Source organism: Tiliqua scincoides, chromosome 2, assembly GCF_035046505.1.
Source record: "Tiliqua scincoides isolate rTilSci1 chromosome 2, rTilSci1.hap2, whole genome shotgun sequence".
Lineage (NCBI taxonomy): Eukaryota > Metazoa > Chordata > Lepidosauria > Squamata > Scincidae > Tiliqua > Tiliqua scincoides.
In genome coordinates this window covers 21,654,867-21,679,724 of record NC_089822.1, presented here as the reverse complement: position 1 = coordinate 21,679,724, position 24,858 = coordinate 21,654,867, and the positions used below count along the sequence as shown (strand labels likewise).

Sequence of the window (24,858 nt, the reverse complement as noted above, 5' to 3'; positions counted from 1 at the left end):
AATTAATTGACAAGCAATGAATTGCAACGCATTAGCAATCTTTTAAAAAGTGAATATATTTGTCTATATAAATATGCACACACCATATAAGATGATTATTTTAAATACCACCACAACTGAAGGGTTATTAAATCCCAATTTTAACAAAAATGGTACTATGTAATATTTACTCCAGTAGGCAGGCAACTCAAGTTACATGAATCCACAATAAAGTTGGTATATGTTTCCATTACCAAGATGGACACACTCTCAAAAGAGAAAACCTGTGCATGCCTACTCAGAAGTTAGTCCCATTCATTTCAGTGGAACTCACTCCCAGGTAAGTGCAAGTAGGACTGCAGCTGTAGGCCATCAGCCTATTCCTGTCCTAAATAAATTTTTTGTTTTTTTTTATTATTCTTACAGTCTGAAATCATACAGCATGCTATTGTCTTTGTAATAATTATCACAATAATTAATATTGACTTTAGAAGCAGTTACACTACTGAGTTCATAAATGGCAGCCGATATCAACAGCCAAGGAAATTAATCGGAATATAGCCTCTAAGGGAAGACACCTTCACAGCACCTGCAGAGGTCTGTCCATTTACAAGTGGTTTCTATTTTCTGCTTCATATGTGCTACTTGAAGAGTTGAATCTGCCACCACTAATTGTGGCCTTGATTATCACTTTTAACATGGCAGACTTCAAAGTGATAATCAAGAACACAATTAGTGGTGGAAGAATGTGACAGAAGCTGAAGGTTAAGCATTCTGGAAAAACAGAAGACTGGAATAAAGTCAGACATACTACATTAAAAACATCAAAAGCAGATGGCTGGAATACAGTGAACATACTGCAGTTTGTCGCCCTTGTAGCCACCATGGAAATGTTTTTCCCCCCAACAGTGCAGCGTATATAGCCAATACAATCACACATTTATAAATAGTCCTGTAGGTTACAAGACAGTTCAACCCAAATTGTTTGGTTGCTATAGCCCCCTCCAGTTATATCAGTTTTGAATTATTTGGTCCTGTAAATACTACTAGCAGGTTCTGAAGTCTATACCCAAGTCCAAGGCTTTCCCTCTGCTTTTATAGCACTTACTAAAATGAATGCCTCTGAAACCAAAGATTAATGCTGCTTTGATGTCTCTACTATGAGCATTGATCACATAGATGAATATGTTGCAACAACTTTTACTCCAGTCATTCCCCCTGAAAAAAGTTTATTTCTATTTCTCCCTTTTAAAAAACTTGATTTTCATATATGGATCCTAAGAACCGCAAGTGGCAGTCTGCTTGTAGAAGGGGGCTTTCCTGCTGCTCTCACCACTGCAGCCCCAGCACTTCCCCAAAAGCAGATGCTGAGGGCTGCGGCACACTCTGAAATTGGAGAATGCCCTCCATACTGTGCAAGAATGGAAGTGTCTTTCCACTTGTGCTGGATGCTTTGGATCCAAGACTATATTTTTCCTTTGACTGTTTCACAATCCTTTGTAGAGATCTATTTCAAAGTCACCCCATCCCCCACATTTTAGATAGTGTCACCCAGCTACACTAGCAATTCTAGGCATGCAAATATGGTTACCAAATTTGATGTGGATGAATGTAGAATCCTGGGGCTCCCAAAATTCAAGCAGTCCATTAATCATAAGAGAAGAATATTCAGCTATTGTCTGAAAACAGCACACAAAGCTAATGCTCCTTATAAGCATGTTAAATGGATGCAACAAGGAATCACACAAAAAGAAACAATTGGGCAGTCCACAGAAGTGCATGCTGTGGATACATAATAAGTTTTCAAGAGCAAAAACATGTAAGGTAGAAAAAACTGTTCTTCTGGCTTCATCCTCTTTTTTATAGCTATCAGTTTGCTCTGCTTTTATGATAGATCTGGTTTATAGGAAGGTCACAGGCTTTTAAAGGCACAATCATTTTCTGCACTTTCTTTTCAACACATTACAGGGAAATACAATTTACGTGGTACTTATTTTGCTTATCAGAGTTGAAGCACCTGCAAAGCTCTAAGACTGAGATGTAAACAACTTGTTAACTGATAGTTTTTCTATAAGAATAACTGTAGTCTTTTTTAGAAATAGTGATAATGACCTCTGTGTCCCAAGAAGTATTATTGGGGCTACATGCCAAGATATGTAGGCATGTCTTGGATTTACTTCTGAGGATCCTTAGTTACTCTTGGAAAAGGCAGCAGTGGGGGAAATCAAGCATTCAAAATAGAAAACATTAATGTTGTGGTAAACAAAAAGAAAGGTTATATCCTTTAGGCTAAGGAACAGCATACTAACAAAGCTAGTCATACTCTAGAATGAGCAGACACACACAGGAAGAAAGCCATGCTATTTTCTCTAGAGAATGTTCCCATATGTGCAGCCCCAGACATCCCCCAAAAACTAATCCTGAAGGTTAGAGACCCTTGTGAATACTGTGAGATATTGCAGTGGGCTGCCAACATAGGCTGGAGGTGGGAGAAATTACCCCCCCCCATACTCGCACATTGAAATGCCTTTCTGTTTGCGCAAGGCACCTCCAGATCCAATCCATTACGATTATGATCATGCACTGGATCTGCGCTGAAAGAGCAGTTTCAAGACTGCTTGCAAGAGCATGATGGATATGCAAATAATTTTGTGTGTGCTAATAACCATGGAGCATAAACCAATGACAGAAGCTATTTTAGCAAGAAGATAGGATTGACTGGCAAATCAAGGGAAGACAACATTTTATTGGAAGTATGGAGCTTTGGAGCCAATGTTCTAGAATTCTCATATAAATTGATTCATATGCAGTCATAAACACCTTGCAGTTTGCTAATGCATGGTTCCCAAACTGTGGGTCAGAACCCACCAGTGGGGCTGTGAGCCGGTTTGTTGGTAGGTTGTGAAGTTTCTGAAATATTTTTTTTAAAACCTTTTCAAGCACCCCTGTCCAGTTTGCAAAAGAAAATTGCAGTAGCAGGCAATCTGGATGGAGAGACTGCTCTCATAGGTGGAATGCTAACCTGAGTATGGGTATGTGGTAATCTTCATACCCCCAAATTAAAATGGCACATTTTCCAATTTTCTCTAGTAATTTATGTGCCATAGGTCACATGTGAACAGTTTCGCCCTTTTGTCTGGCCTAGATGTCCCTCACTGCTCCAGTTCAGCCAGTACTGTTAAGGGCAAAGAAGAAAAGCTTCCTCCCACCACCAATATAACCTTCAGTTTAAACAAAGTTTTGGTCATGTGGCTGTTAAAATCCTTCCACTGCTCATGTCCAAGGTACAGCTGTTCTTCAACTATGCTTTGAACTAGAACTAGCTGTAAGAATATATTTGGGTGGAGGAGGGAGGATAAAACACGTCTTCAGTCACTAGACAGGGAAAATCAGGTTTTTGAGCACACAAGTAAAATATTACACAGGCACACGGGTATATGCATTTTTAAGGTAAAGAAGACAAATAGTATTCCACCACTTTAAGCCCTCATGTAAGCCACAGTCTCCATCACTCCTCCAAATCTGGTACAAATCCTTAGAGAAACGACAATTACCTGCAATCTTACCTCAGGTATCCGCCCCAACCCCTAATCCACATCAGTGACGTTTTCCATCAAAGATGTCAATTCCCTTTGGGTTTATGTGGAATTTTCACATTTTCAAATATTCATGTTTATTTGCAGTTATGTCCCTTTGTTATTTTGAAGAAAATCTATTTACTTTTTGGAGCTATCAGCCCTTAAAACCTGCATTTCCCCTCCAGAGACTGATGGCAAGAAGGGTTTTCTAGGCCCTCTCTCTGAAGAAAATATCGTCAATTCTTCATGCCCTGGTTTTTCCCGGATTTCCTTGCCTGACAATGCAGAACAAGAAGATGGGGATGTCACCCATTTGCCTCAGCAATCCTCAGGGGATACACTCCTCTCTCTTTCTCAATCTCAAAAAATCTGAGTGCTTTTCAGGTAGACTTGAAAGTTTGGGAATCATGCTCCTATATTCCTATTTGGTTTAGTTCACAGAAGTGAAATGAGGAGTTCACAAAAAACAAAAACAAAAACCTGATCCAGTCAGATATCCCTGCTCATGACAGCCTATTCTTTCTATGCAGTAGCTTCATCAGTGGAAAGCATTTCATTTATTTACAGGTGCTTATCTCAACTGAGACCCTTTGATGTGACTTACAGCCCAATCCTGAGCAGCCTATTACGCCAGGACTGCCGACAGCTCCTCAGGGGAAGGGAACTTTAGTCCCCTTCCCTTGGGTAAGGCAGAGGCGGATCCAGAGTTTGTGTTTGGGGGGGGGGGATGAGCACTAGCTTAACTCCAGAGCCCAGGTCAACCAAGCAGATAGACCTGGACTCCTGCCAGGACTTGGAGCCCTGATCTACCTGCTAAGTAGACCAGGGCTCCCAGTTGAACCTGTGGCCTCCATGGATTTGCTGGGTGGATAGACTGGGGCTCCTATTCTGACTGCTATGTTGGATGCCCCGCTCAGTGGACACTCCCCTTTCTCCTGACTTTGCTCCCCATTCCAGCAGGTGCCCTTAAATTTACATACTAGTCAAAGGTGTTTGGGTCCATAGAGTTGGACATACCATTTATCATCATTATAATATGAAATCTGTAATGCTCAGAATGGCACATTTGCATAGGACTATATTCATTATGCTTATATATAGTCCTTATATAGTCATTATAGTCCTATATATAGGACTATATATATTATTCAGGGACTATAATCACTGCATCCAATCCTGCAAGCCAGTCAGAAAAAACCTCTTCTGGGGTTTAGCTCCCTATAGTTCTAGTTTTGCATTTGACATCAACTCAGATCTCTCCTATGTGAATATGCCCAGAAAATGACCCTGCCCTCATTGCATATTTACATCAGACTCAAAACAAAGGTGTAGCTAATCAGTTACAAACACTTCCAAACAGTATCATTTTGCCAGATTTCTGCTTCTTCAGTCTAAGAGAACCCAATCCTTGGCATGTCTACCCCCCCCCCAGTTTCACCATGAAACATGCTTTATTTTCCCCCACCCATCCCCCTTTTTGAAGGATGCTTGACATCCAATCTGAGAGTGAACTGAAAAGGAATGTTGCTTATGCTTTGACTTTTTAGTTGGTTCTCCTGTGTGTGTGTGTGTGTGTGTGTGTGTGTGTGTGTGTGTGTGTGTGTGTGTGTGTCCCCTAACAGCTCCAGCTGGCTAATTGCAGTTCTTGCCAGTGAGGGGGGGGGATGGGACAGACTGCTGACTGAGAGACATCCAACCCTATGCATATCTATTCAGAAATAAGTCCCATTATAGTCAATGGGGCTTGCTCCCAGGTAAATGTGGATAGCATTGCAGTCCTTGGCATGTCTACCCAGAAGTAGTGACCCAGTTTAAAAAAAAAAATGTACACAACCTATTTCGGCTGCAATGTTATGCATGGGATAAAATTTCACTGAACACGGTAGGATTGACTTGAGAGTATTATTTTTAATTTATTTTTTGCATTTTTATACTACCCTACCTTCAAAATGATCAGAGTGGTGTACATAGTTCCTTCCCTCCTTTTGTCCTCACAGCAACCCTGAGAGGTGAAGCTGAGAGATAGCGACTGGCCCAAGGTCACCCAGGAAGCTTCATGGCTGAGTGGAGATTTCCAGGTCTAAGTCCAACTCCCAAACCACTACACTACCCTTGGGCAGTGCTGTTAGGTAATTTGCCACTACCTGTATACCTTTCTACTTTTGCTTGTATTCTACACATCATCACCACCATTATGGCTGCAGTTCATGCTCTAGGGTAGGTCAAATGTTGATATTTTTCTATTTATGGCTTATAGACTATTTTTAATCAAGAGCAATATTTAAAATTGTATTACAAGAGCAGCTCTTGAAAACTGCCACTGAAGATTACACCTGTTTTTGAAAAAGAAACTTTTCTCTCTGCTAGCAACATACCATGCGTCTGGGGTGAAGGACAATTAGTATTAGACTATTGGTGCGGTAGCTATTTTTTGGGAACAGATCTTAAAAAAAATAAGACTATCAGCAATGCTTGTACTCAAGTTTGATATTTTTAAATATATAGTTTATAGGGACCCATGGAATAAGTACTTACTCTTCATTTACTCATATTAAGATATCAATACTTCGGTGTTGCATTATCTGTTTAAGGATTAATCAGCATATGCATGAAAACCTTACACACTGACCATAATTTTCAGTATATTATGGTCTGCCAATAATTGGATACTGAAACGTCTGTAGCATTGTTTACAAGAGGTTCTAAAACTGCATCATAGTGAAGCTCCTCTAAGTCAAAAGAATTATTTGGGCCCCCAAGCGTAGCCAACACAAAGTAAAGACAAACAGCTCAACTGGCAGTATTCAACTCATCTCCAGTCTGAGGTCAAGCAGATCAAAGAAGCAGACAGGGATCAGAGAAATGCTTTCAGGTCCCCTGCAGAAACAAAGAGGCCATGAAAAATAAGAGATTGCACTGCTTACCACTTACCAATGCATGGAGTGGGTGGGCAAGAAAGCCACTGACTAGGAGAGACCACCACAACACTGCCTTCTGATCCAATCCATAGACTGTATAGTTGATTGAGGAAGAGCTATGGTATGATCAGACCCTCAGAGACATCTGTGTCAGTACTTTTAGAGTTGCTTTTCTAAAAGCCACAGTAAGGGTAGAAAAGATCTAGGGGTATGCGTGTATCTATATAAACAGAAGATACCACACACCTCTAAGTGCTATCCACTTGAACAGGAAGATTGCTCCATTGGTGGTCCATTCCACCATAAAATAGCTGCCTGCTATTCTCTTCCCCAGCTGAAGTCAACCATTTTGGGACATTCTTCCTTTTTGCCTTTAAACACAGAAAGACCAACTAGAATCAGAAGAGGTGGTCTCTTCCACATTGACCTGAAAAACTTGAAAATTCTAGTATTGATCAAGAATCTCAGCACCAACAATATGAAAGAGCTCATTTGACAAAAATCATCTTTGCAATTGGCTTTCCACCTCCAAGCCCAAGTTACTCCAGCAGAATCTGTGAATCACTTGTGTGAGTGATTCATAGATATTCACTAATTCACTGATGATACACTAATCATAGATATTACAATACTTAGTGGTTTCAGCAGCACTCATTGCAGCACCTGCTCAAATTAAGACAGCTACTTTTGTACATTTCTACTTTTGAGTCAGAAAATAATCTGTAAGAACAATAACCATGAAACAACAAACCAGAATTCAAGTGAGCTGGTCTAACAGGTATACAATAACCATGATGGCTCATGCAGAAAACACTGCAGAAATTACTTAAGTTTAAGAGAACCATATGGGAGGTGCACTGCTTTACACACAGAGAAACATGATTTCTATAATAGTACTGGAACCAATTTTGTTTCATACATTAGAAGTTAAATCATTTTAAGCTACACTAAGGGAGACCGCTGCTGACATCTCACATCAGCAACAGGGCAATTTCCCAACACAGACAAAGCCTAGAGGGGCCACCTCTCACCCTGCAATTTATCACATCAGCCAAGATCAGATGGCAGGCCCTAGCAATCAGCTCCTCAGGATAAACTCCAGACCTCTGGAATTCAACCCACTGATGGCTCAGCTGAGGCCGCTGTAAGGCTACAAAAACTCAAGATGCTGCAGCAGAACCCATGTGTTAGATCTGATTTTTCAAGTTTACTTTTCCTGTGTAGAAAATGCAACTGTGGCACCTGTGGCAGGACTAAGTGGGGAATCTTTCTTAGAAAAGGTTTACACAAATTCTCTTAAGGCAATCTTTTTTATTGTACATAACATTTAATGTTTTGATCTCAAAGCAGTCCTCTGCTACATTTAGAATATCTTCATGATCCATTAAACTGAGCGAAGGAACAGAAAAATATCCTTTGAAAAGTTCCACGTGGCACTCCCTTGACCAAGAATATCTACAACATTTTACTTATTTTATTAATCCTAGGAGTTATTATTGCACATAGCAAAGTCAGGAAAAGACTTCTAGTTACAGCTAGTAGATAACTCATTTCAAGTTACACAACTTGTTGGCAGGTCTATGTAAAGTTGAGATTCCTTACACGCTGCAGCTGTAGAAATATTTTTTGGAAGAAAAGCAGAATGCAACTTAAGTACACTTTATGTAGAAGGAAAGAATCATTTTCACCATAATGCCAATTGGCAAAAGAGAACACAAAATTAAATGGGAGAACTTCTGCAAAATGGATCAATCAATGCCCAAGTGACTACATCCTAATCTAACAGCCACTTTTAAATTTTTTCTTTATTAAAAATATCCTTCTTTATTCACATTGTTTCAGAGTATCCCAATACTTTTGTCAGGAAAAAAACAACAGTCCTTCTGCTGTTGGTTATGATTAACTTATGAAGAGGAGCTAAGGATTAACATTTATCATTAGTGTATGCTTTCAACTCCTGCCCCTGTCTCTTTTTTCAAATTGTTTCATCAAGCTAAACATTTATCTTGCAGGTGGAGAGGCCAGTCTGAAAGGTTACATAAGAAGAAAGTGTTCAGATGCTCATGTAATCCAGTGTCCTGCTTCCCACATTACCAAACTAGATACCTTTGGGAAACTCACAAGCAGAAGATGAAGGCATACCTCTCAGTCACTGTTGTACTGCAACTGGTATTCAGAGGTAATGGTATTCAGATGTTATGTTTATTAAAATGTGATACATAATCTGGACAAGATTTTGAGATTGACTGTGGTGAAGGTTGTCAGTACCTTTGTCAAAAGCAGACTGCATTTTTCCATTTTCAGAATTCAAACTGAAATTCTGTTATTTCAGTTATTTTACAGATGCCTGTTCTACTCAAGATTCACAATAATAAACAGTAAAAACCAGTCAAGGACTATTCCAAATTATCAATGTAACGAACAGAAGTTCATACAATTAGGCTGAGATGAGAGAAAGTGAGGAGATGGGCATATTTTAATTTTAAGAAGCAAGGAAAAAAACTTTTCAGAGACCACTGCACCTACCACAAAGACTTACGCTTTAAAAATTTAGGAAAAAACTGTTCATTTATAAAGATAGCTGAAAAGTATGCAACAGCTATGTGGGATTAAAAATAAGTGCATTTTACTTTCATGATGAACATTAGCAAGTGTGTATTTATACACATATGCCTATATTTAAAAAAATACAAAAGCGAAAGTGTGTAGGAGCTGTGCTCCCACACAAAAGTCAAAGATTTCAGTGAAGTTAGTGCCAAGAATTGTTCTCAAGATTAGTGAATTGCATCCTTGATGAAGTCAGCATGAAAGATTTCCTTTAATTATTAGTATTAATCTTAAAGCAACACTGAAAACAAGCAATACAATCCAACCTTTCCCCAGCACATGAAAACAAGCCCCAAACACACAGCAGGGAGCTAAACAAGATTCACCTTGAGCATGCAATTTTAAAATGCAGAATTGGACATGGAAAAAGGACTGAATCCATTCTTTAAATACCACAATGGAATACAGTACAGTCATCCCTTGCCTTCTGCAAGGTTCATGTTCCACAGTCTGAGCGTATAGCCAAAACTGCATATACTGAAAATTTCCTTGAAAATTCATTGCATCTGAAAATGTATACTGTCTCTTTAAAAATTACGAGAGGCAGGCAAGAACAGAGACTACCTGAGGGAACAGCAGCTTCACTGATCTCAGGTTCAGGCTTTAGTAACTGAATGGTGGGTGGAATCACTTGTACTATTTAAACTGGGGTTTGGGGGGGGGGCGGTTTGTTTGCCAAGCATGTATAGTTGAATTTGTGCAAGTCAACTGAGCATAAAATGAGGGGCAACTATAGTCATCATGGCAAGTTACTCTACAAATTTTTTCAATCTTTTTGTTTTGAAAGGTATGTTCTTATAATGCTCAAAACAAGTGCATTATGAATTGTGCGGCCTAGGTGCAGGTGCACCTTTTCCCCTCTTTCAAATCAAAAGTGATACAACAATGAAGATTATGACTTTAGCTACAGCATCTCTACCAAAAGTTCTGGATGCTTGACAAAAGTTAGACTATTGTATAATGTAAGCATAAATATCAAGTTGCATCACAGTGCTAGTAACAGACCACACGCTGCAAAATGTTAAAACTTAAAAGCTGCCAAACTTGTGATCTGGTACTGATTAGCAAAAGAATGCCACACAATTGTAATCCTTAATGCATATTGAAACAGGGTGTATGTACGCAGTTTGCAATTAATTTGCATAACTCCTTCTTATTTCTTTAAAATGAGAAAGCTCAACAGTTAATTTCAGGATGTATTAGCAAATTATGAATAACTTCACTGAACAAGAAACTGACTGAATTTTAAAGTGACATATTTGTTGAAAAACATAAATGCTTCTTTATGCTTCCAAGCACAGTGTGAGCAACATCAAGATACATGCATTTTATGTTTTAAAAACTTGCATTTAGAGTATACATATTTCCAAAGGCTTTTATGTCCTATCAAAATGCACATGTGCCTTAAGAAAGGTATTTTACTTGGTCATTTACACTGACATTGTTTCCCCTAGAAGAGCAAACGACCATGGAGTACTACCTGTTGCACAGAAATGGTCTTTAAGGCCTCATATGTATCAGAAAACTTACCAATTTTTCATCAACTGTGATAAGTTGCGTGTCTTGAGGTTGGTTCTGTGCCAGACGCCATTTGGAAGTGTTCAGTGACCTGCAGTGCAAAACTTCAAGTTAAAAAAAATGATTCATGCAATGAGAAAATAGAGACAGACAAATCTTACATAAACAAGTTACTCTAACAATATCTGTCTTGTAAAAAAAAAAAAAAGAATGGAAGAGAGATGAGGGCACAAAATTCCCCCCCTCCCCAATTAGTTCTGTCTGCTGAGTTTTTGGCAGACTCCCACTTAGCAGTTCACAACAGGCTGCACTTTATGTCAGCCTACAGGCTGTCACACAGAGACTGCCAGTGGCAAGGACTGTACTACTCTATGAAAGTACAGTAGCTGGTTTGTCACGAACAGACAGAAAAAAAAATATAAAGCTACTGTTACTCGTCTGGAACTCAAAACCTGAAGGACAGTATCAGAAAACTTTTTTAAAAAGTATTTGCTTCACTTCTCAATTCAAATTGTTGTAGAGTTTAGTAAAGGCATCAAACATTTCAAGGCTAGATCAAAGATATAGTCTGAGGTTCTCTACGAAGGCAGATCTTTTAAATGATGATGTTGATATTCTGTAAAGAGTGCATCAGAGGAATTCACAAAGAATCGTAACACTAATTCAAAATCTGTGTATTACTGCAAATACTCAGGGTGGAGTCAAATGGTATCTTCCTCTGACATTTCACACCTTTGCCCTAGAGCTTTGAACAAAAACCCCAATGAAATAAATCCAAATATGCTCCAGCATTTGTGCAAGAGCTGGACAACCTTTTCCATAAGCAGAAGCATGAGAACAGCTATAAAATTTACCTATTATAGCATTGTGTTAAATCTTAAGCAAGCATTTGTGGAACAGCAGTGGCGGTTGTGTCCCTTTTTCTCAAGGTTATTTGGATATATCTAGATGTTTTCAACCAGAGTTACCAATTTTAACTGAAACAAATGAAAACAAAATAAAATCAAGGAGTTTGTGTAAAGAAAAGATTAAAAAGACCCATCTTTTTTTGAAACTTAATGGAGGTGCATGCTTCATGTTTGGATCATCGCCCTTCAAAAAAAAATGAAACTTTATATTTGACTATTATTAAGCTCTTCCTCCAGAATGCACTGATCAGCAAATTTAGTACAAGAACTCAAAAACACAACTGTTTAGTTTTTGACGTCCTTTGAATAGAAACACAAGTCACAAAGCTGAAAAACCTCCAAACGCAAGTGAACTTTGAGTTTGTTTATAGGGGGTTATAGTTGCCTTCTGGTACAGATTCTAACACTAAGCATCACACAGTTTCTGAAAGTTATCTATGTGGTATACATATAACCTCAATTGCTTGAGAGACAATATGTTCCTCATCCTCCCCGCACAAAACCCAAATGTCTACAGCAAGCCAAAAACAGAAAGCTACTTCGGTGTTAAGATTAAATTCAAGCACCTCAGAATGCAAATTTAAGTAGTGTTGTACAAGGGTATGCAAGTGTCACTTCTAAGTGACTACTAGAAATCACCCTACCCAGATGTACAATAAACTTCATTTTAACAAGTGTGACAAGCTTCTGAAGTGGAGAACATCTCACTTGCATTTGAAAGACTGACTGAAAAAGATATTTTAATTCTACTGACAAAGTTCCACTTATTAGACGTGGAGGGTTAGCAGCTCACAAACATTGCCACTGTGAGCTCTGCCAATGTAGAAAACATGTCTGAATGGTTCCCAAATGTAACACGAACAAAATAAAACCTGACTATCAGGCAGTTAGCACTTTCTCATGTTCCAAGCTAAGATGTAAAGAATCCTAAAATTCTTCATTTCTTATGAGCAATGCTATCACGATTGCAAGAGACGGCCTGCAAGAAAGTCAAAATCCTGCAAAATGTAGGCAAAATCCTCCTCAACTCTCAATGCGGTGCCTGCTGAATCCTGTGGGGAAGTTTCAGAATCTGAAGGCCTCCTCGGGGTAAAGAAATATTACCCATTTCAGGCCACTGGGTCTACTTGGACCTGCATCAGCTGTATAGCTGGTGCAAAATTGGGCAACCCAGGTCAGAGCACCAAAGCTGGGATTGGGTTAGGATATCAGTGTGTTGCCACTGCCGCTGATACCACCCCCATCTTGGCCCTGATCCACACTTCTCCCATCACTCCTCCAGTACTGCCCCTCCCGGCCTTGTTCCCTGTGCTGACTTACCAGTGCCATTAGCAGCAGCCAGGCTGCACCAAATGGTTTGTCACATTTTGTGAAAGCTGTAAAGGCCCTCACATTGCTGGAACACCTGTTCCAGTGGTGTAAGACTCTAATAGGATTTGATAACTGCGGACTCAGCATCAGAAGATGTGAATAACTGCTGATGTGGAACCTGCAGCTGGAAGGCCTCAGAAGGCCTCCAAGATGTAACCGGAAAGTACTTCCAGTTCAGTCCAGCACAAACTGGAAGTGCCTTCCAGTTGCATTCAGGAGGCTTCTGATGAGCCCAAGAGGCCATGTGAGATCTCTGGAGGGCTGAGCACAGCCACCAGGTAAGTAATTGCAGCACCACATATGCCCCCTGCGGATTACATTAGCCACAGAATTTGGTATCCACGCAATGTCCTGTCTCTGTAGATACTGAGGGCCAGAGTCTGTAATTCATTTGCATTACAAAAGATCAGCAAGTTTCTCATATATGAGCATACATAAGAAACACGAATTATCTGTTTTTATGTCTTCTAAAGTTTAACCTCCTAAAGTTTAATTTGTTGCAAATGGTCAGGAAGCACGGCAGTTTCCCATTCTGATACTTTAAATGTTACAAATAACCACATCTATGACTTTAGAAGAAAATGTGTAGGTAAACTACTATTTGACATGCTTATATACGTAGCAAGGGTTGGGGGGGGTATTTCTAGGAGAAGGAAGCCTCCATTTGTGAATTACATTTTTGTAAATGCCTGAACACAATCATCATTCTACAATAAATTCAAAAACATTCTGCATTGTTTTACAGATGAATAGGATTCAAAAGATGGCAAACACACAGGAACAGTTGAACTGCAGAAAACAGGTACATGACATGTATATATCCAAACAATATGGACAGGTGAATTTACTATTTTTGTCTCCAAGGACAGCACTGATTTGGAACACACAGATGCTGGTCACCTGGTACTTAAATAAATACAAATTAAAACTAATTTTAACATTGCTAGCCAAAGGTCACGCAGCTACTTGGGATCATATATCAAAGCCAATTACTATAGAAAGTTCACCTGTCTCCTAAAATTGAACTCATGACCTCTTTAGGTACTAAATACACTATTAAAGAAACACACAAACCACTAAGCATGCTTGGCTGAATGTTTCAAAAAAGGTTCTTCAATGCCAGTCCCAAGGAATGGTTTAAGTACTGTCAAACTCAGTGAAGGAAAAAAAAAGTGTTTATGCTTCCATGACATCAGGTGTCTAAACTGCTCTACTACTATGTTGTTTAGACATATAAATAGTGCAATAGCCGTAGTTCTGAAAGAAAAGCCAATGATAAACAGATCAAGAAACTGCTGTCTTACAGTTCAATCCTGGAGTCAGCAGCTCCACTGGGTGCAGTAGCACCCAAACAGCTACCGTTGCATCCAGTGGCACCACCGACACTGCCCCCTTCCCCTGGGGAAAACCCCAGGTACTAGAATGGGGCTTCTCATGTCTGTGCTGGCAAAATAGCTGGTGCAGACTTGAGAGGCTCCATGTTGGGCTTTTCAGCCGGCACAGAATCTCACCCCCACCCACCCCTGTTCCCCCCCTGCTCTACCCTGTCCCATCCCGTCCTGCCCAATCCCTGCCTCCTGAAACCACTTATTGCCAGGCAGCACTGCTGGAGTGCCAGCCAGCCCTCTATGTGGCGCTAAGGCTCAGCGCCAACTAGCACTGGACCAGCGCCAGTGGCTCGCTCCTCTCTGGAAGCTGTGGACTTGCCTTACAGCATGTTTGCGACATCCAGTGCCAGAGCACTGCACCAGCGCTGAGGATGTTTAGAATTGGGCCCTAAACCAAACAACACAGGTTGTGATGTTGGCTCTCACCAGTTCTGCAACAGCAGAAGCTTTAACTGAAGAAGGCAAACAAATCTAGCAGAACAATGCCTATGCAGCATCTTCTTAATTCCTAGCTGGTGATGGAATTCTACATTTGTGGGCTGACTGGTGGGAACAGGCAGAAGACTGGGGGTGGAAGGATTACAAATCTGCAAAAACCACAGGTGACCTAAGTTTTGCCCTGCCTGTGTTTTCTGAAATGTCAAACGTCTCCCCACACAAATATATTCAGATCATACCAAGAGCCACAGTGACCAACAAGCATGCTTTTATTATCACAAAGCAGCACAAAGGTCAAAGGGCTTAATTCCAGAACTGAGAGGAATAAAAAAGCTAATGTTCCACAACCCACCTCTATTCGGGAAACGTTATGGTCTTTTACTGTTCCAAAATGCTTCTGAGTTTGGTATGTTTAGATACTGCCTTTAAAAAAAAGAGAGGCTTCCCATCCCCAAGAGCAGAGCTTCACTAGGCTTTTTCACAGCATACAACCTTCTCTTGAGAATTACAGGAGAGAAACCTCTTTTGCAGCTTGTTGAAAGTTGAAATAAATTATTAATTACAAAAATTTCAAGGGGAAACCAGAATTAATTTGATATAAATAAAATTATTTATATAGTACCAAAAATGTACATGGTATTGTACACAGAGTGAAGCGACAGCTCCCTGTCCCAAGGGTTAACAATTTAGAGACAGAAGGGAACCAACAGAGGAAGGGGAGGGAAGTAGATGCCGGGGAAGAACTTGACAATATTTATCGTGTATGCTTCCTTTGGCTTAAGTATGTGCAGTATGGGAACTGGGGCAAACAGCTTCATTAAAAAAGGTAGGCTTTGTGGAAGAATTAAAGAGGGAGAAAAGGAAGTGACTTCATAAAAGCTTTGTGGGAAGCAGCTGCAAGCATAAGGAGCAGCAAAGGAAGCAGCTGGTAAGACAGAGAAGAAACATTTGAGGGAGCAGAACACCTTAGGTGGCTGAGGACAGTGAAGCTAGATGCATACAGGTCACAGGTAGGGATGTTTCTGGTTACATGGGCAGAGAGATAAGGAAGGAGGACAAAGCCATGAAAGGTTTTGAAAGTAAGGATGAGAAGCTGATGCAGAATCCAGGAGCAGTCAGAAAGCCAGTGCAGGGATCTATGGAGGAGTGTGACATAGACTGAGCAAGAAGAGAGGTGTAAGATCTTTACAGCAAAGTACTGGATAGAGATGAGATAACCTCTCATCTCTATCCAGTACCTCTGTGAAACAACAGAGATCAAAGAAGAAAATGCAGTAATTTGAGGCAAGAGATGCCCAGGATATGCAGAGAGTTTTTACCAATCAGATATGAAGGAAGAATCATATGTAGTAATATGGCTCATTATCTCAAAGGTTATTGACAAGCTACCATCAAGATACAATTCGTGCTGCCTTCTTAACTGCTGCCATGACTTATCTACCAATATCAGTGAAATTGTTTACAAACACTTTTCAGGACTAATGTTTAAATCTGCAGCTACAGTCTATCTTTATCTTCTTCTCCAGTAACTCACAGTGAGAGGGCAGTTTTTAAAGATCTCCATTATATTGTTAATCTTAGAAGTAAACACTGGCAGCTTGTTTGCAGAGGGGTTTGCAGCTATTGAAAGAAATTAAGTCATGCAAAGAAACATAGTGTATTTATCATTTCTATATAGAAAAACTGTTTAGTTTGATATAAATGACCTTATGAATAGTTCCAAAGACGTACTGTACATATAAATTAACTAATCATATGTACAATTCATGCCAAGAGTACCACAGGCGTGCACCACTTAACAACGGGTATACATTCTCCTATTCCCATTGTTATGCGATCAGGTCATTAAGTGACAATTCAGACCAATCTATTGCATTTGTTGTGTAAACAAGACACTCCTTGCCAGACACTAGCTGGTTGCACAGGCTACTGGAGATAGACTGCCTCTTCTTTGCATTAACAGCCTCTCTGTTGTGTAAACAGACACTCTGCTGCAGGCATGATTGCCTCATTAAGAGCATCTTTATTGTGCTTTGACCACCGTCATATATGCAATCTGTCGTTAAGCAAACGGTTGTTAAGCGACGTACTCCTGAACTGTAAAACTATGAACAAGAACATAGTATTTAGCACACCACTGATGTACCTGCGCAATGTGTAAGGGCATAAGATATACTCTCAAGGAACCTATGGGAAGAAGCTGATACAAATTTAAATCATTCTAATTAACACACACTCACTGTTAACACTTACACAACTCAAACATTCATTTGAATAGTGAATAATTCCAGCATCCTTTCCCCACTGTACATCTCTCAACACTCTCCATCAGGGTCTTAATAACTGCTTGTAAAACAATCTTTATAAACCAGTTTGAAGTCATGTGCATTTGTGAACTTGCTTCTTGCCCTCAAGCTGGCATTTTAAAGCACTGTACCACCGTATCATTTAGTGGTGCACCGACACTACATGCACTCTGGGTGCAAGATATCTGGTTTTAAAAATCCAATTACAATCTATACATCCTAACCCAAATTACAAATCAGCTAAATGGCAGATCTCGTTCTGATTAATAATAATAACTTGCAGATCCTAAAGACACTTGAGTCCTCTTTCTGGATTAAACCAAGGCTAATCTAATCCAGCATTCTGTTTCCAGTAGCGGCCAGCCAAAGGCTTCACTTTCTTTTTTTTTAAAGCAGTGTACTGAAAGATGGAGAAGTCTGGTAACAAAAGATTACATCAAAGACAGTCCTCTAACAACATTTATAAACGCTGAGTGCAAAGTGAGATAGCACCAGATGATTCAGAAGTACACAGCACACTATAGACAAGAAGGGATTACATTTGGTCATGCTGGGTGTTCAAGACAAATGGTACTCTACACAAAAACATACAAACAAGCTACCCAGATATAAGATTTACAATATAACTGTGTGAAGAGCAGACTCAACTGATCTCTAGAAGAAACAAAAGCCAATCAAAAAACACACAAAGTCCCATAAAGATACAATCCACTATATGCAAACAAAAAGATTATGCTCTCAAAAGCAGAGATTTCAAAAAGATCTGTAGAAGCCTGATAGTTTTATCCTTTGGTATCAGGCAAACACTACTTAAACAGCAGGAATACTAAAAAGAAAAAAAGAGGATACTGATGATGAACTTTTTAAACTGGGAAAAAGAGGACAGTGTTTCCAAAGATGTCAGCAAACGGGTTGGCAAGCATTTAACCCCCTATATTCATGGAACATAAACACATCTTAGGGCCCAATCATATCCAACTTTCCAGCACCAGTGCAGCCACAATGCAGCCCCAAAGTAAGGGAACAAATGTCCCCATACTTTGAGGAGGCCTCTGTGACTGCCTCCCCAACACAGTACACAGTGCACACCTCTTCGGGACGGCTGAACCGGCACTGGAAGATTGGATAGGATTGGGCTCTGAGTCATTCAATGATAAAATAAATACTAGTACAAAACTGACTGTGGGAATGTAAACGAAAAACACTGTGACCAGAAGCTTAAGAATCAATTTTCATAAGGATATCATTTAACTGATAATTAACCTTTCAAGCAGATCCCTAAAAATATATTACAAGGACTTTTTATACATAAAATGCATACCATTGAAATCAAACAAAAATAGGCACTTTTCAAATTAAAGAATATGAAAAGTTTGTTTATATAAAATTGGAAAAGCTTCTTCTGTCTCTAAATAAAGGATAGTTCACCTGGAAAAACTGCTAATTTATAAAAAATCTGCAATACATATTGGCAATTATATTGACTGAAGAACAAAGTTCAATTACTGCTTGAAACTGTTGGTTCTCTTTTGGATACAGAAAATGACCTTATGAACAGAATTGAGGTTTCTCACACTGACAATCAAATATGTGCTTTGTAATGAATAACATTCTTGAGATTCTTGCAGCAACATAATGGCTGGGTAAGTAATAGGTCTTTCAAAGAGGACTGTTTATCCACTAGAGAATATGTAGCTATCAGAAGAAAAAGACACACAATAGAAAATCATGACACTGCAGAACACAGGATGAATGTTTAACATCTCATGAAACTTGATTATTTGAATACAGCAAAACCATATTTGCATTATGATTTGAAATATACCATGTGGAGAGGAAGTTGAATATGCAGTAATTCTAGAGGCTTGCTATCATCTTAGTTCTAGAAACCTGGATTTCTCTTTATCATTGCACAAAAATCTTACTAGCCCACACTGAAAGGTGGTTTAAATCACATTACTATTATATACAATTCTCTACTAGTCAAAATTGGTTTATTCTTTCAGTATCTGAATCTTTGATTAAGAGCGCAATCCAGATGAGCTTTTGGGCCGGTGCAAGTCTCTTGCAGAAACTCGGAAGTGTTGCAACAATGCCATAAGAAGTCAGGAGACTCGCGCACAGAAGTGTGTCAGCTTTTGGAAGCCGAATCCGGCACCACTGCAAGTCAGGCTGGTGCAGGGGTCAGGAGAGGGCAAGCAGGTCGGTGAGAGGACCAAGCCGGGGGGGGGGGGAGCGTGCAGCCAGCACTTATGTTAAATCCTAACTCCCCTCCCGGCCAGGCCGGTCTTACACCAGGCCACTCAGATTTGCACCACCTCTTTAGGTGGCACAGATCCGAGTAGCCCATAGCCCCATGGGGCAGTTTATTTATTTAAGAGATTTATACCCTGCCTTTCCACCCTGTTTAAGGGCCCTCAGTTGCTGAACAACATGGGGTAAAGAGAATGAATTCCCCTAGCTCAGTTGTTCTGCAGCCTGGGACAGTCCTGCTCTGGATGCAGTGCAGGCTAGCTGGCCGGCCTGCTCCAGGGCATGTTAGGATTGAGCTATAAGGAATATTACCTTATGGCAGTGGTTCTCAAACTTCCCGGGAGATTTACTCCTGGGGTAAGTCTTTGCGGGGGCAGGGGCAGCAAAGCGATCCCCAGGATTGCGCCCCTATGGGAGGAGGGGGGCTATTTTTGAACAAACCATACGTGCTCCCAGGGTCCAGCGGGTATGGGGGGCCCTGCAGAGCGCTTGCAGGGCTCTCCGTGGCTTTTAAACAGTGAAAGTTCCAAGAGCAACGAAACCGGAAATTCCACTTCCAGTTTAATCGCGCTTGGAACTTTAACTGTCTAAAAGCTGCGGAGAGCCCTGCAAGTGCTCTGCGGGGCTCCCCACATCCCTGGACCATGGGAGCACATATGGTTTGTTCAAAAATAGCCCCCCCCCGCAGGGGCACGATCCTACAGATCGCTTTGCTGCTTTCCCCGTCCCTTAAAGGGAATGGGGCATCTTTACACAAGCTGGTGGGTCGTGACCCACCAGTTTGAGAACCACTGTCTTATGGGGGGAAAACCCTATTGTCACACACACTGCCACTGAGGTGTTTAGAACTTATGAAATTCATTTCTCATTAACAAAACTAAACTGCAAAATATTGTTCTGCCATTGAAGGCATTCCTATTAGGGACTAGATTAATAGACATGCATCTAATGAAGTAAGTCCACAAAAACTTATACCACACTCAAGGCACAATCCATGTCTACTAAGAAGTAACTTCCATCTACTTCAACAGGACTTACTTCAAGGTAAGGGTGTACAGAAATAGTTCCCAAACCTTTCTGACTGGTGGCTCCCTTGACCTACTGGGCCATTGGCCGCAGCTCCTCATTGAAGCTACAATTCTGTACATCAGGGGTCTCTAACATGTGACCAGGGGGCCATAAGTGGCCCGCTACAAGATTTTATCCAGCTCTCAGCTACTTGTCTTTTTTGTCAGCATGTTTTGCTTCTGTTTGACATTTTTACTCATTATATATCATTTCTCAGTTTAAGCATGGCATTATTTCTTTGTCACATTATACTTTTGTTCTTCGCATATAAATAGTTATTATTATTATTAATAATAATAAATTCTCAATCAAATCATGCAAATTACAAATCCAAATAAAACTTATTCATTCATTTAAATTTCATTCATTCATAAAACTGATTTTTTTGGCCCACAAAAATGTACAAATTTTGCAATGTGGCTGTGACATGGCCCTTGTACTAAAAAGTCTGGAGACCCCTACTATACATTGTAGCAGGTTTTTTGCAAGGATTCCATGACTCCCCTGGCTGCTTTCTGTGGCTCTCCAGGGAGCCACGGCTCATAGTTTGGGAACCACTGGTGTACAGGATTGCAGTCTAAAAGCCCAATCTTATCCAACTTTCCAGCACCAGTGAAGCTGCAATGCAGCCCTGTTCCCATACCTTGAGGAGGCCTCTGTGACTTCCTCCCCACCACAGGATGCAGCACATGCCCCATTGGCACAGCTACACTGGCACTGGAAAACTGGATAGGATTGGGCCCTAAATCTGTTGGGCTTTTAGGCTGCCACATTATGTGTGCTTATTTTTTTTTACTGGAAATAAGAGCTACTCCCTCCCACACCTTGACAGCCAAATTCCAGAGACATGCAGTGGGGTGGGGAGGCAGGTGAGGCAGAGCCTCCCCACTGAAGTCCTTCCAAAAGCACCACATTGGGAGGTGTGCAACCCACAGAACCCATACTCTCTGCACTTCATAAGAACATAAGAACAGCCCCCACTGGATCAGGCCATAGGCCCATCTAGTCCAGCTTCCTGTATCTCACAGCGGCCCACCAAATGCCCCAGGGAGCACACCAGATAACAAGAGACCTCATCCTGGTGCCCTCCCCTACATCTGGCATTCTGACTTAACCCATTTCTAAAATCAGGAGGTTGCGCATACACATCATGGCTTGTACCCCATAATGGATTTTTCCTCCAGAAACTTGTCCAATCCCCCCTTTTAAAGGCGTCTAGGCTAGACGCCAGCACCACATCCTGTGGCAAGGAGTTCCACAGACCGACCACACGCTGAGTAAAGAAATATTTTCTTTTGTCTGTCCTAACCTGCCCAACACTCAATTTTAGTGGATGTCCCCTGGTTTTGGTATTATGTGAGAGTGTAAAGAGCATCTCCCTATCCACTCTGTCCATTCCCTGCATAATTTTGTATGTCTCAATCATGTCCCCCCTCAAGCGTCTCTTTTCTAGGCTGAAGAGGCCCAAACACTGTAGCCTTTCCTCATAAGGAAGGTGCCCCAGCCCCGTAATCATCTTACTTCCTCCCTCTGCCCAGTGCATCAGTTATGGGTGCTTTCACACCTCCCATGGCGGTGCCGCTTATGGAAGGTCTACAGTGGGGAGGCTCTGCCTCACCTGCCTCCCCATCCAGTACAGGTCCCTGCCTGATTCTATGCTTGAGAGTAGAACTCCATAGAGCTTCTTCTTCCAAGTCAAGTCGGGACAGAATGGCCTTAGCAGGGCAGAGGAGCAAACATCTGAGAAGGAAAGGCAGGGAGGAGCAGCAAGAGCTGCTGTGGTCTTGAAGGCAGTAGGGGCCCCAGCCTGTGCCTGTCTCCTCAGAAGTAAGTCCTACTGGAGTCAGTGGGGCCTCCTCCCAGGAGAGGGTGGACAGGACGCAGCGTCCGAGCCCCTCCTGTGCCTGGCCACTCAGAAGCCAGTCCCAGGACAGCCAGTGGGGCCTCCTCCCAGGACAGCGCGGACAGGACGCAGCCTCCGAGCCCGCCTGTGCGTGTCTGCTCTCAAGCGAGGCCACGAAGGGGCGAGGGGCTCCTCCGGGGGGAGCGCGGCAGGCCTGCGGCCCCGGGACGGCGGCGAAGGTCACTGCAGCGCACACGCAGCGCGCCCCCCCGCCCCCCGCAAGAGCCTGTACCTGGCCGGAGTGAGGCGGGCCGCGGGGGGGGCGGCCGCCCCGCGCCCCCCTCCCGCCCCCGCGGCCAGGCGCCCGGCCCAAGCCGCCGCCACCGAGAACCGGCTCCGCAGCAGCCCCGACGCCGCCATGACGCTGCTCAGCTGTGGCGGCCGGGACGGCGCGCCGCGAGGGACGAAACTCTGCCGTCGCCCAGGAAGCGAAGCCGCTGCGGGAGCCTCTGCACGTGCTGCAGGGAGGGGGCGGCGAGGAGGCTGCAGAGGGCTGAGAACTGGCACCAGCCGCAATATTTACTCTTAATGCTAATTTTATTCATCAAATCTATCAATGTTTCCAATGAAATTACGAATAGTAACTACTAATTGTTGCTAGTTCTAGAAATGACCTGTTTAATTATTATTATACTGTTAGGATTCTTTAGTCTTTAATAATATTTTATCCTGTATTATTGTCTATATAACTTATATAATTGTTGTTATATAGTTATATACAGCAGAACCTCCAAAGCTGACCACCTCTCTATATTGATCACCTCCTTAAGTTGTATCTTGACCACTTCAACCATTGCACAGAGTATTAATTGACCCTCCCTAAGTTGCAGCAACTGTCAACCTGCACTTGCCTGATCTCAGAAGCTAAGCAGTGTCAGGCCTGGTTAGTACTTGGATGGGAGACTGCGTGGCAATACGGGGTGCTGTAGGCTTGCTGCCAACCAAGTTGCCCACTGATACTGTGGGCCTGTGTTTTGTCCGGTGTGCCCCATCTTGGAAAAGCAAGAAGCCATGCAACACAATCTCTCCCCTACGTCTGCAAAAGGGTTTTTATAGGTGGGCACACTGCACCTAGCCCGACTGACCTGCTGGACGCCTTTAAAAGGGGACTGGACAAGTTTCTGGAGGAAAAATCCATCACAGGTTATAAGCCATGATGTGTATGCGCAACCTCCTGATTTTAGAACTGGGGTATGTCAGAATGCCAGATGCAAGGGAGGGCACCAGGATGCAGGTCTCCTGTTATCTGGTGTGCTCCTTGGGGCATTTGGTGGGCCGCTGTGAGATACAGGAAGCTGGACTAGATGGGCCTATGGCCTGATCCAGTGGGCTGTTCTTATGTTCTTAATGAGGTCTGAAACATCTTCTCTTTTAACTTCTATCTGACTTAATTTGTTGGTCAGGAGGGGCCGTTCTCACAATCACAATAAATTGTGGGCTGTTTATTCTCTATCTCTTGATATAGATATAAATGATGTAAATAGTAAGCATCACAAGAGGATCAGTTCTCATTGATATTTGCAATAAAACTTTTTAAAACTTCAAAGTTTAAAAGTTAATTCTAATGCCACTCGGGATGGGGACTGCCATTGTACAAATTGATGGTAAGGCCACACCTGGAGTATTGCATCTAGTTCTGGTTGCCACATCTCAAAATGGATATACTTGTTGGCAACCTTCAGTCTCGAGAGACTATGGTATCGCGCTCTGAAAGGTGGTTCTGGAACATCATCTAGTGTGGCTGAAAAGGCCAATTCGGGAGTGACAATCCCTTCCACAACGGGAGCAAGTGCAGTCTGTCCCTGGTCTGTCTCCCTGGCTATGGGCCTTCCTTCTTTGTCTCTTAGCCTCAGACTGTTGGCCAAGTGTCTCTTCAAACTGGAAAAGGCCATGCTGCACAGCCTGCCTCCAAGTGGGCTGCTCAGAGGCCAGGGTTTCCCACTTGTTGAGGTCCACTCCTAAGGCCTTCAGATCTCTCTTGCAGATGTCCTTGTATAGCAGCTGTGGTCTACCTGTAGGGCGCTTTCCTTGCACGAGTTCTTCATAGAGGAGATCCTTTGGGATCCGGCCATCATCCATTCTCACGACATGACCGAGCCAACGCAGGCGTCTCTGTTTCAGCAGTGCATACATGCTAGGGATTCCAGCACGTTCCAGGACTGTATTGTTTGGAACTTTGTCCTGCCAGGTGATGCCGAGAATGACCGGAGGCAGCGCATGTGGAAAGCGTTCAGTTTCCTCTCCTGTTGTAAGCGAAGAGTCCATGACTCGCTGCAGTACAGAAGTGTACTCAGGACGCAAGCTCTGTAGACCTGGATCTTGGTATGTTCCGTCAGCTTCTTGTTGGACCAGACTCTCTTTGTGAGTCTGGAAAACGTGGTAGCTGCTTTACCAATGCGTTTGTTTAGTTCGGTATAGAGAGAAAGAGTGTTGGAGATCGTTGAGCCAAGGTACACAAAGTCATGGACAACCTCCAGTTCATGCGCAGAGATTGTAATGCAGGGAGGTGAGTCCACATCCTGAACCATGACCTGTGTTTTCTTCAGGCTGATCGTCAGTCCAAAATCTTGGCAGGCCTTGCTAAAACGATCCATGAGCTGCTGGAGATCTTTGGCGGAAATGG

At 42.0% G+C, this 24,858-nt stretch overlaps 1 protein-coding gene across 1 annotated transcript in view; it reads right to left on the bottom strand.

Moving 5' to 3' along the window:
* The window catches only part of NDUFS4 (NADH:ubiquinone oxidoreductase subunit S4), a 47,106-nt gene extending 24,428 nt beyond the window's left edge, over nucleotides 1-22,678 (bottom strand). Inside the window, exons 1-2 of the mRNA XM_066617835.1 lie at nucleotides 22,468-22,678; nucleotides 10,613-10,691 (exon numbers count right to left, since the gene is read on the bottom strand). Of these exons, the coding sequence (XP_066473932.1) occupies nucleotides 10,613-10,691; nucleotides 22,468-22,595 (207 nt within the window). The 5' untranslated portion in view covers nucleotides 22,596-22,678. The remainder of the gene's footprint in view (nucleotides 1-10,612; nucleotides 10,692-22,467) is intronic.
* Nucleotides 22,679-24,858: the final 2,180 nt, after the last annotated feature.